General features: G+C 48.0%; 1 protein-coding gene across 1 annotated transcript in view; it reads left to right on the top strand.

Moving 5' to 3' along the window:
• Positions 1-12,563, top strand: part of ATP6V0A4 (ATPase H+ transporting V0 subunit a4) — a 63,668-nt gene that overhangs the window by 46,316 nt on the left and 4,789 nt on the right. Inside the window, exons 17-18 of the mRNA XM_055284171.2 lie at positions 2,391-2,519; positions 8,027-8,144. Of these exons, the coding sequence (XP_055140146.1) occupies positions 2,391-2,519; positions 8,027-8,144 (247 nt within the window). The remainder of the gene's footprint in view (positions 1-2,390; positions 2,520-8,026; positions 8,145-12,563) is intronic.

Below are 12,563 nucleotides of genomic sequence, written 5' to 3'. Positions count from 1 at the left end.
AATGCCCAGCTATTTTTTAATTTTTTTGGTAGAGATGAGGTTTTGCTATGCTGCCCAGGCTGGTCTTGAACTCCTGAGATCAAGTGATCCTCCTGCCTTTGCCTCCCAAAGTGCTGGGAATGTAAATGTGAGTCACTGTGCCCAGCCACATGTGTTTTTAGAAGGTTGCCAGTAGCTAATTTACAATGATTGCTGTACGTTTTATTTCATACGCCACCCAGCTTAAGCATTGTGAGATTTTAGTAAGAGGACTGCAAGTAAGTATCTGGAAGGAAGATAGTCACTAGGATTCACAAGTCCAATATCACACTTCTACAAAATTATTAATGTTCATTTTAACTAATTCAAGAATAATGAGCAGAAAAGGGTAGAATTTAGGGTTGGAAATGGAGAAACCATAATATATCTATCTCTCCTTTGATATTTTCTTCTGTAAGTTGAAGGAGAGAGAAAATAGGATTTCGAGATGACAAATACAAAGTTAACTTGAGCCACATCCCTCCCCATGGGATAAAGAACCACAAGGTCTTGGGGAAAGGCTAACCTAGAAGCTGGCTCTTGGCACCTGGCACCCTGGACTCTTGTCTAGATGGACCTGAGCCCACTTCTGGGTCCTACAGAGGCCTTGTTCCTCAGTCTCCTGAGGGCAGACCAGGCCACTGGCATGGACACCACAAGTCCCTGGGTGGCCAAGGGGCAGCTGTCTGTAGGGAATGGGAGTAGAACTTAGACATTTTGGGTCAGGGTGTCTGTGTGCACATACAAGGCCCTCATGATACAGGATGAAGCCAGAGGTGAAAAAAAGAGGGCTCCCTGGTCCAGGGCCAGCTCCCATGCTGCCATGGCATGGCGTGAATTCTGAATTTCAACACAGCCTTCCCAGTTTTTACAAAGATTTATTTTTTAAGCTAGAACCCCTACACACACACTTTTTTGTTTTTTTTTTTTTTTTTGAGGCAGAGTCTTGCTTGGTCACCCAGGCCAGAGCGCAAACACTGCTCACTTCAGCCTCAACATCCCAGGCTCAAGAGATCCTCCTGCCCTAGCCTCCTATGTAGTTGTGACAGGTGCTCCCTCAGCCAGGCTAAATTTTTTTGTTTTTTTTGAGAGATGTGATCTCACTTTGTTGCCCATGCTGATCTTGAACTCCTAGGCTCAAACATGGAACATATTTTATTTAGAAATTTGTTGGCTTGATGTATAACTTTTAAATATTTCAACATACGGCATGTTGGCATGTAAACTACCATCTTTGCTGTTGCCCAGAGCCCTGCAAATGTTAAGTGCAGACCTGCTAAAGAAAGGAGGGCCCTGGCCGGGTGCGGTGGCTCACGCCTGTAATCCTAGCACTTTGGGAGGCCAAGGCAGGTGGATCGCCTGAGGTCAGGAGTTCGAGATCAGCCTGGCCAACATGGCGAAACCCTGTCTCTATTAAAAATACAAAAATTAGCTGGGCATGGTGGTGGGTGCCTATAATCCTGGGTACTCAGGAGAGCTGAGGCTGGAGAATCTCTTGAACTGGGGGACAGAGGTTGCAGTGAACCGAGATTGTACCACTTCACTCCAGCGTGGGCAAAGGAGCAAAATTCCTTCTCAAAAAAAAGAAAGAAAGAAAGAAAGAAAGAAGGGTCCAGACACGTTGATGCCTAATTTACAATACCCCTCCCATGAAATTATTCTAGAAAAACTTTGGACATGGGACATTAAGCTTCATGGTGACTTGAAAGAAATATACCATTCACACTTAGGGGTAAAACCAGACCAAGTTGAATGGTGACTATGCCTAGATTTTTTTTTCCTTGAATTTTTCCTAAGCTATTTTTATAGTTAATTTCAGAAGGTTACATGGAAGGTACGACTGATGATTTATGACCATGTGTATTTCTTTTAACAATGGAAAGGCACTTTTGTACTTGCATTGCTTTACTATCAAGACTATAATTTGGCACATTCTGGAGCATCGTGGAGAAAAAGCACATGCACTGGAGTCAGACAGCTGGGTTTGAATTATGGCTCTGCCACTTACCAGCCTTGCCAGCTGTATGGGTTTGGCACATATCTTTCTTTCTTTCTTTTTTTTTTTTTTTTGAGACAGAGTCTCACTCTGTCCCCCATGCTGGAGTGCAGTGGCACAATCTTGGCTCACTGCAAGCTCCGCCTCCTGGGCACATTTCTTAACCTTTCTGTGCTGCAGCTTACTTCTCTAGAAAATAGGGTGATAATTGTGCTTATATAAAATGGTTGTTGTGAGGGCTTAATGAGATAGTGTAGTGTTTAGAACAGTGTCTGGTACATAGGTAGTATTTGAGGAGAGCCTTTATTTATATTTATATGTGTTAGAATGCTCAGGGTGAGTTGAGTGCATTCCTCATTTCCCTGCTTGTTGTCAGCTGCAGGCGTCCAGGATCCAAGAAGATGCCACTGAGAACACTGAAGGTCACAGCTCCAGCCCTTCCAGCAGTTCTGGCCAGAGGACTTCTGCAGATACCCATGGGGCTCTGGATGATCATGGAGAAGAGGTATCTGGGACAAGAGCCCCTTAGGAAGACTCCCCAGTTTATACAGATTCTAGAATGGACATAGGCAGTAGAGCTGGGTGGGTCTGGAGGGCCCCATGGGGCAGTAGCCCTGTCACTGCTGAGTCCTGGAAGGGGACCTACTAGCTAGTCTAAGAGGATCAGAACAGCCATTTAGCAACCAATCTGGGCACATTTTAATACTTCTAGTCCAAGTACTGCTGCATCTGTATGTGTCAGGTGAATATCAGCCGCAGATCTAGTGACATAGAAGGTCCTGTGTGTCACTGAGGCCTCCTTGGCTCAGCACCACGCCCCTATAATCTCTCTTTTTTGTTTGTTTTTGAGATAGAGTCTCACTCTGTTGCCCAGGCTGGAGTGAGCCAATTTCGGCTCACTGCAACCTCCGCCTCCCAGGCTCAAGTGATTGCCCCGCCTCAGCCTTCCTCATAGCTGGGATTACAGGCACCCGCCACTGCACCCACTTAATTTTTGTGTTTTTAGTAGAGATGGGGCTTCACCATGTTGGCCAGGCTGATCTTGAACTCCTGACCTCAGGTGATCTGCCTGCCTCGGCCTCCCAAAGTGCTGGGATTACAGGCGTGAGCCACTGTGCCTGGCCCCCTGTGATCTCTTTATAATGTTATCTGCCTCTCATGTGAATTCATAAATTGTTTTGTTCCCTTATCCCTCCCTGCCCCTGCCTGTGCAAGGACAGCCACTGCCCCTCAGGAGCCCGTGCCACATCCTCCCAGATGAAGGCAGCTGTCTGTTCCATGTGTTGACTGAAGTCAGCCACATTTGTGAATCCCAGGCTGGAGGCTTTAACCAGAGCTCTGTTCTAATTTGGGAGTGGGAACTGGGTTTCCATGAGGGCCACAGATGCTATAAATGGCTCCATTTGTGGTGTTAATTGCTTATTTTAAAAAGTTTTCTCTTGATAGCCATGTGCGGTGGCTCATACCTGTAATCCCAGCACTTTGGGAGGCCAAGGCAGGCCAATCACTTGAGGTTAGGAGTTCAACACCAGCCTGGTCAACATGGTGAAACCCTGTCTCTACTAAAAATACAAAAATTAGCCAGGCATGGTGGTGGGCACCTGTAATCCCAGCTACTGGGGAGGCTGAGGCAGGAGAATCACTTGAACCTGGTAGGCAGAGGTTGCAGTGAGCTGAGATCGTGCCACTGTACTCCAGCCTGGGCAACAGAGCAAGACTCTGTCTGAAAAAAAAAAAATTATCTTGATTAATTAGAATTAATGAAAAATCTCAATTGTGAAAATTCTTTCCAAGAAAATTCCAGGTACAGAGTGATCCACATTAGTGGCTGTTGGCATTACCAAGTCTGTCAGACCTGCTGGAATGTTTTAGAAGCCAACCCACACATGTTCTGACTCCTCAAGTCCTGGCCTGTCCAGGGCAACCTCCCTCATCTCTTCTCCTGCCCTCAATCTATATCCAGACAATTTCCACCTGCCACCTCCAACATGAACAGGCTGCCCTTGCTTGGGCAACTTTAGTGTCCATTCATGGACCTCCTTCCCCCAGGTCTAATCATGCATGGGTCTCCCGTCTCCAGGCAAATGTGTGCCTCCCCCTGTTTCTCTTTCAAGTTCCTTGCTTGCTTCTCCCCTCACCAGGGTTAGCCAAACTCAAGGTTAAGGGTACAGTCCTTGACTGTCACATCTGCCCAAGACTGATCCCAGCCACAAGTTTGGGGGTTCCTAGGGCCACCCTCACTGCAGGCCAGCTGACTATACATTCGCAGGACCCCTTAGGTTCCTTTGGGGCCAAAATGACTCACAGAACTCCAGAAAGTGCTATGCTGACAGCTTTGCTTTTTTTTTTTTTTTTTTTTTTTTTTGAGACGGAGTCTTGACCTATTGCCCAGGCTGGAGTGCAATGGTGCGATCTCAGCTCACTGCAACCTTTGCCTCCCAGGTTCAAGCAATTCTCCCGCCTCAGCCTCCTGAGTAGCTGGGATTACAGGCATCCACCACCATGCCCGGCTAACTTTTTTGTATGTATTTTTGTAGAGATGGGATTTCACCCTGTTGGCCAGGCTGGCCTTTAACTCCTGACCTCAGGTGATCTGCCCACCTCGGCCTCCCAAAGTGCTGAGATTACAGGCGTGAGCCACCGTGCCTGTCCACTTACAGCTTTTGTAGCAAAAGAATTTAAATCAGAAAGGCAGAGAGGATAGGGCAGCATCTGGGACAGTGAGTTCCAAATGAGGAGCTGTGTCCTTGGAGGCACATTACTGTCCCCACATTGATGTGTGGCAAGATGTGCAGAGAATCGCCAGCCCAGGCCGGTCACCCGAGCTTCAGTGTCTAAAGTTTCACTGGAGTTTCCTCATGCAGGCAGGATTGACTGATTGATTGACTGATGATTGATTGGTGGATGTAGCCCCAGCAGTTGCTGCACTGAGTCCCCACGTCTCTCCCACCTTGCAGATCAGTCCCAACTCTCTAAGCATGTGGTTGGTCTTTCTGGTGTGGCCAGATCCCGCTTCAACTATGAGGTGCCCAACTTGAACCACTGCATTAGCATAAACGATCAGGTGTGGTCCCAGGGGCCCAGCATGAATAAGAAAGACCCTTTTACTTGGGAAATGCCAGTGGTTTAGAGGTTACCTCCCAGGAGCCAAGACAAAGCCAGTCCTGTTCAGTAAGGTTAATTATGATTATTATAATTACTATTTTGAGATAGGGTCTTGTTCTATTGCTGAGGCTGGCATGCAGTGGCACAATCATGGCTCACAGCAGCCTTGACCTCCTGAGCCCAAGCGATCCTCCTGCCTCAGCCTCCCGAGTAGCTGGGACCGCAGGTGCATGCCACCGCGCCTGGCTAATTTTTTGAATTTTTGGTAGAGATGGGGTCTCACTTTGTTGCTCGGGTTGGTTCTGAACTCCTGGGCTCAAGTGATCCTACTGCCTTGGCCTTCCAAAGTGCTGGGATTATAGGCATGAGCCACCACACCTGGCCAAGATGAATTCTTTCTTATGCAGTTCTTCTTTACCTTGACTCTCTCTAACTGCTCACTCCATTTCTGCCCATCCCTGTCCCTTCAATTCCTCACAGCTGCTTTCATTGCTAAATTGAGGTTCTCATTTTTATCTTGTCCCCATAACCTCTGACATCAGTGACTGCGCCGCCATTCCTTCCTGGATATCTCCCTCCGCAGACAGCCGTGACTGCACCTCCCATTCCTTCCCGGACGTCTCTCTCCGCAGACATCCATGACTGCACCTCCCCCATTCCTTCCTGGACGTCTCCCTCCGCAGACATCGGTGACTGCACCACCCGCCCAATTCCTTCCTGTACGTCTCCCTCCACAGACAACTGTGACTGCACCATCCCCATTCCTTCCTGGACGTCTCCCTCCGCAGACATCCGTGACTGCAGCGTGACTGCTCTAGCTTCTTTGATCTTTTCTTTTCCTCATCAGTTTGTTGTTTTGTTATCTCATCTCTCTCTCATTTTTTTTTTTTTCCGAGACAGAGTCTCACTGTGTCACCCAGGCTGGAGTGCAGTGGCACGATCTCAGCTCACTGCAACCTCCGCCTCCTGGGTTCAAGCAATTCTCCTGCCTCAGCCTCCCAAGTAGCTGGGACTACAGGCATGTGCCACCACACCTGTCTAATTTTTGTGTTTTTAGTAGAGGTAGGGTCTCACCATGTTGGCCAGGCTGGTCTCAAACTCCTGACTTCAAGTGACCCACCTGCCTCGGCCTCCCAGAGTGCTGGGATTACAGGTGTGAGCCACCGTGCCCGGCCTTGTTTTGTTATCTCTGAATGAAGATGTTTCCCAAGGCTGGGAGCTCCTCTTTCTTTTCTTTTTCTTTTTCTTTTTTTTAGACAGTCTCACTCTGTTGCCAGGCTGGAGTGCAGTGGCGAGATCTCGGCTCACTGCAACTCCACCTAACGGGTTCAAGTGATTCTCCTGCCTCAGCCTCCTGAGTAGCTGGGATTACAGGTGCACGCCACCACACCCAGTTAATTTTTTTATTTTTAGTAGAGACGGGGGTTTCACCATGTTCACCAGGATGGTCTCGATCTCTTGACCTTGTGATCTGCCTGCCTTGGCCTCCCGAAGTGTTGGGATTACAGGTGTGATCTCCTCTTTCCTTGATCTTTCCCTTGTTGATCTCCTCCATCCTCCTGCAGATGCAGTCTCAGGAGTCCATTTCCAGCCTGGACTTTTCTTCGGGGCCCCTGTAATTCCACCCGAGCTCCCATGTGCAGAGTGTCTACTGATAAGGCCCACTGCCATCTGAAACTCAGCATGTGGAGAGCCAACTGCCCACCTCCTCTGTCAATGTCATTCTTCCATCTACTTGGGCTTAGGAGCCTCAGAGTCCTGGCTGCCCTGACCCTGAGGGGGTAAGGGGACTTCTCTGTGTTCCCACGATACCACTGCATGCCCTGGTAATTGCGCTTCCCAGAGTGTGGCATGGGAACCCTTCTACATATTCTCCTGACTAGGCTGTGAGCACCTTGAGGGCATGTACAGCACCAGTCAAATTGTCCCCCATGGCCAGGCACAGTGGCTCACGCCTATAATCCGAGCACTTTGGGAGGCTGAGGCGGGCAGATTGCTTGAGGCTAGGAGTTCCAGACCAGCCTGGGCAACATGGTGAAACTCTGTCTCTACAAAAAATACAAAAATTAGCTGGGTATGGTGATGCATGCCTGTAGTCCCAGCTACTCGGTAGGCTGAGATGGGAGGATCACCTGGGCCCGGGAGGTCAAAGCTGCAGTGAGCTGTGATTGTGCTACTGCATTCCAGCCTGAGTGACAGAGCAAGACCCTGTCCCCCCCAAAAAAAAATCGTCTGTCACATCAGAGAGCATGAGGGGAGAATCAGCCATGGCTGTCTTTGTTCTGTTATTTACTTCTTTCCTGTGTTACTGAGCTCATAACCAAATTGTCCTTTTTTTTTCTTTAAGGCTGTCTCTTCTCTAAACTATGATGCTACCAGAATAACCTGCCTCTATGGCTTCTCACTGAATCCAGGTTGTTTCTTCAACTTTACCCATAGCTTGCCTTCTAGAAACTTCCACACAGGAGCACTGTCTTCTATTCCTCACCTAAACAAGCTCCCAGTTCCAGCCAAATTGTTTTCTTTCCAACTTGACTTGGTGATATTCCCAGCTACCTGTTTTTTTCCCAACCAGGGATCCTTTTCCTCCTTAGGAACAATTTCTTGTCCTTCAAGTCACATCCCTACCCAGCCTTCCTGGCACAGCACAAATCTCATTTCCCCTTACCACCCAGTTGTCGTCTTTGAGCTTTTTTTTCAGCTATTGCTGGGGAAAGTTAATACACACATAACATACGACTTTGTGCTGATAATTCTTTCTCTAAGTCTATTACTATTTCTTTTCCCCTAGTTAGACTGAAAGTGTCTGAACAGCAAAGCCCATGTCTTATTCATCTTTGCATCATTTTTAATAACTTTTGTGTAGAAAGTTCTCAATGAAGTAAAATAAACAATTCTGTCTTTCAGTTCAACTTTGGAGACATCTTTGTCCACCAAGCCATCCACACTATCGAGTACTGCCTGGGCTGCATTTCAAACACAGCCTCCTACCTGCGGCTCTGGGCCCTCAGCCTGGCTCATGCACGTGAGTGAGCAGCCCATCAGGGGGACAGTCAGCTCTCCCCAACACCCCAGGAAATAGGTGCAATGTATTTGGAAGTAAAGGTGACTTCTCCGAGCTATTTGTGGATGTTTGCCAAAAGAATGGCTCTTCTTTCCCAGGCACAGGTGCCTTTTCTGTGGGTCTGGCTGCACGTTGCTGGGATGGTCACCCTCTATATTAATAGTCTGCTACTGTTGTAACAAATTGTCACAAACGCTCATGGCTTAAAACAACACAAATTTGGCCGGGCGCGGTGGCTCACACCTGTAATCCCAGAGCTTTGGGAGGCAGAGTTTGGGCTAATTTCTTGAGCCCAGGAGTTCAAGATTAGCCTGGCCAACATGGTGAAACCCGTCTCTACTGAAAATACAAAAATTAGCTGGGCATGGTGGCAGGCGCCTGTAACTCCAGCTACTCGGGCGCCTGAAGCAGGAGAATTGCTTGAACCCACAAGGCAGAGGTTGCAGTGAGCCGAGATCGCATCACTTCACTCCACACTGGGCTACAGAGTGAGACTCTATCTCAAAAAAAAAAAAAAAAAACCCAACAACACAAATTTGGTGTCTTCCAGTTTTTGAAGCCAGAGTCCTAAAATCAAGGCGTGGGCAGCCGTGCTCCTGCTGCAGGCTGCAGGTAGAATTTGTTTCCTGGCCTTTCCAGCTTCTCGAGGCTGCCTGCATTCCGTGGCTTGTGGCTCCTCTTTGCATCACTTCAACCTCTACTTCCAGCATCAAATCTCCTTTTTCTCTGACTGCGACTCTTCTGCCTTCCTCTTACAAAGAGACTCTAGTGATGACATTGGGCATATCCAGATAATCCGGGATAATGCCCCTCTCTCAGGATTCTTAGCTTAATCTCATCTGCAAAGCCACTGTTGCCATGTAATATAGTATGTTGACAGGTTATTAGGTTAGGATGTGGACATCTTTGGGGAGGGGGGAACATATTTTTTCAGGCTACCATGCCCTTCTGCAAGATGCTGACCTTTAAGAGAAGGCCTGCCTTGATTATGAGCATTGCTGGGAGTCATTTGGCTGTCTGCTGAGCTGACCGTCAGGAAGTGCTCACTACCTTTGTGAATTCACAGCAGTCCAGGATCAGTCAGGCCAGGCCCAGAAATACAATTCTATCTATGTATCTATCAATCATCTATCTGTCTGTCTGTCTGTCTGTCTGTCTATCTTTATCTATCTATCTATCTATATCTATCTATCTATCTATCTATCTATCTATCTATCTATCTATCTATCTATCTATCTAAAAGAGACAAGGTCTCACTATGTTGCCTAGGCTGATCTCACACTCCTGGCCTCAAGGGATCCTCTTGCCTCAGCCTCCTAAAGTCCTGGGATTTTAGGCATTGGAAATACAATTTTGATAAAGATCCGAGCCCCGGGGTTGTCTAACGTCAGGAATCCTGACTCACCAATTCACTTTGTAAGCCCTGTCTTAATCTCTGGGTCCTTCTCCAGTCTTGTTTTTTGTCAGTTTTCCTTAGTGCCCCACCAGCGCTCCAGACCCATCCATTTCATATGCAGTGGCCCTGAGGAGCGCTTTTTTTTTTTTTTTTTTTTTTTTTCGGAGAGAGGGTCTCCCTCTGTTGCCCAGGCTGGAGTGCAGTGGTGCTATCATGGCCTCGAACTCCCAGGCTCATGTCATTCTACCGCCTCAGCTTCCCAAGTAGCTGGGACCACAGGTGCATGCCACCATGCCTGGGCCAATTTTTTTTTTTTTGGTAGAGACAGGGTTTTGCCTTGTTGCCTAGGCTAGCCTCAAACTCTTTGGCTCAAGCAATTCTCCTGCCTTGGCCTCCCAAGTAGCAGGGACTATAGGCACACACCACTACACTTGACGAACTTTTTTTTTTTTTTTTTTTTTTTGGTAGAGACAGGGTTTTGCCATGTTGCCCAGGCTTGTCTTGAACTTCTGGGCTCAAACAGTCCTCCTGCCTTGGCCTCCCAAAGTGCTGGGATTACAGGTGTGAGCCACTGTGCCTGGCCTGAAGAACTATCTCCTGAAGATGCAGCACTCCCTGGGCCCCTCTGTGTGTTTGCCCCTGCAGCCCCCTTGCCTGAAATAGTCCCTTCTTTAACTCTCTCCCTACCTAATACTTAATTCTTCCTTCGTAACTCAGCTGGAAATCTTCCTTCCTAGTCCCTCAGTCTGGAAGATGCCTTCCTGTGGTTCTGGGGCATGCTCTTAACCTAGCTTCAATTATAATTGTCTTGATTAGCCTGTCTCCCTACTGGACTGTGAGCTCCTTGAGAGCAAAGACCCTGACTTTTATCTTAGCATTCCTGGCGCTGAGCATAATGCCTAGAACAGCGAAGCCAGGCCAAGGTGTGTGCTGAATGGATAGAAAAGAAAGCAGTAAAAGTGTGTGATTATTCATTTACAGGAGAAACTCCAGTGCTCAGCATTCGTGTGATCTTCACAGCTCAGCTGTGTTCGTTTCTGTGCACAAACTCACATACACACACTTTCACGTGCACACGAACGCTCAGATGCACACACTCAGCCCTGCAAGTGCCTGCAGCACAGACACCCACAAGCATGTCTTTTTTTTTTTTTTTTTTTTTGAGACAGTGTCTCGCTCTGTCACCAGGCTGGAGTGCAGTGGCACGATCTCGGCTCACTGGTTCAAGCAATTCTTCTGCCTCAGCCTCCCAAGTAGCTGGGACTACACGTGCGCACCACCACGCCCAGCTAATATATATTTTTTTAATTTTTGTATTTTCAGTAGAGATGGGCTTTCACCATGTTGGCCAGAATGGTCTCGATCTCTTGACCTCGTGATCTGCCCACCTTGGCCTCCCAAAATGCTGGAATTACAGGAGTGAGCCACTGCAGCCAGCCACATGTCTTTACTCCTGTGTACTGCTGTGCATTCATGTGAAGTGGCTATACCAGGACTGTCACCCACTTGTTCCTTAGAGTGGATCTCAGCACTTCATGCAGTCAGTGGTGGTAATGTTGGTCTTCAGCTCTAACCCCAGCAGTAGTTGGAGGACTTGAGTCATAATAGGGCTGAGTCTAGATAAGACAGGAGGAGGAGTTTTGGTATTCTTGGCCCTATGTGTCGGGGTGTCCTCTGGCCAGCCCATGCACACACTGAGGGGGTCATTTGATTCCCAAAAACCCATATGGTTCATGGCTGCCTGGCATGGTTCACCCACTGGGTCATTCTAGAAGTCCCTGTTAGACATGGCTTCCAGTCCATACTAACACTATTGCTTAAAGAGGTAATGTTGAAGAATGGGGAAAGAAAATTAAAACACTGACTTAAATTCTGGTTCCTTTTCTACCACTTTTGGCTGAGTATCTTACACAAGAAATTTAACCTTTGTGTGCCGGAGCTTTCATCAGTGGTGCTAGTAGTTAGCCTCTTGTACCAGTCAGGCCAGGCTAAACTCTGTTGTAATAACAACTTACCCTCTAAATCTCAGGTCCCTGGGCCAGAGTTTGGCACTATGTATTGGGGTGTCCTCAGGCCAAAATTCCTCCTGTCTTATTTAGACTCGTCCCTGGTATGACCCAAGTCCTTCAAACTACTGCTGAGGTTGAAGCTGAAGACCAGCATTAGCACCACTGATGACTTGAAGCGCTGAGATCCACTTTAGGGAACAAAGCGGGGCCAGGCGTGATGGCTCACGCCTATAATCCCAGCACTTTGGGAGGCCAAGGCGGGTGGATCACCTGAGGTCAGGAGTTCGAGACCAGCTGGGCCAACATGGTAAAACCCCCTCTCTACTAAAAATACAAAATTAGCTGGGTGTGGTGGCACACACCTGTAATCCCAGCTACTCGGGTGGGGGGGGGGGCGGTGAGGCAGCAGAATCACTTGAACCTGGGAGCGGGAAGTTGCAGTGAGCCGAGATCACACCACTGCACTCCAGCCTGGATGACAGAGCGAGACTCTGTCTCAAAAAAAAAAAAGGAACGAAGTGGGTAACAGTCCTGGGATAGCCACTTCACACGAATGCACATCAGTGCACAGGAGTAAGACAAGCTTGTGGGTGTCTGTGCTGCGGGTACACTCAGGGCTGAGTGTGTGCATCTAAGCATTTGTGTGCACGTGAAAGTCTGCATATGTGAGTTTGTGCAAGGAAACGAACATAACCTGAACTGTGAAGATCACACGAATGCTAAACACTGGAGTTTCTACTGTAAATCTCAGGTACGGGTCTAACTAGATGGGGGTGAAGCTGCTCCCGTTGACGAAAGACTCTGCATCACTGTAGCAGGCAGAAAACCAGATCTTGGGAGGCAGCAAGCAAACAGGGGTCCTCTTCCTTGCGTTCCATGTCTCTGCTTTTATCATGTTCTGATAGCCACTTGCAAGTGACAGGCCTCTATCTCTCTGGGCCACATCATTGTGACCTTTTAGCAGGGGCCTTCAAG

This window comes from Symphalangus syndactylus, chromosome 6 (assembly GCF_028878055.3).
Source record: "Symphalangus syndactylus isolate Jambi chromosome 6, NHGRI_mSymSyn1-v2.1_pri, whole genome shotgun sequence".
In the NCBI taxonomy this organism is placed as follows: domain Eukaryota; kingdom Metazoa; phylum Chordata; class Mammalia; order Primates; family Hylobatidae; genus Symphalangus; species Symphalangus syndactylus.
This window is presented reverse-complemented; position numbering and strand designations above follow the sequence as displayed.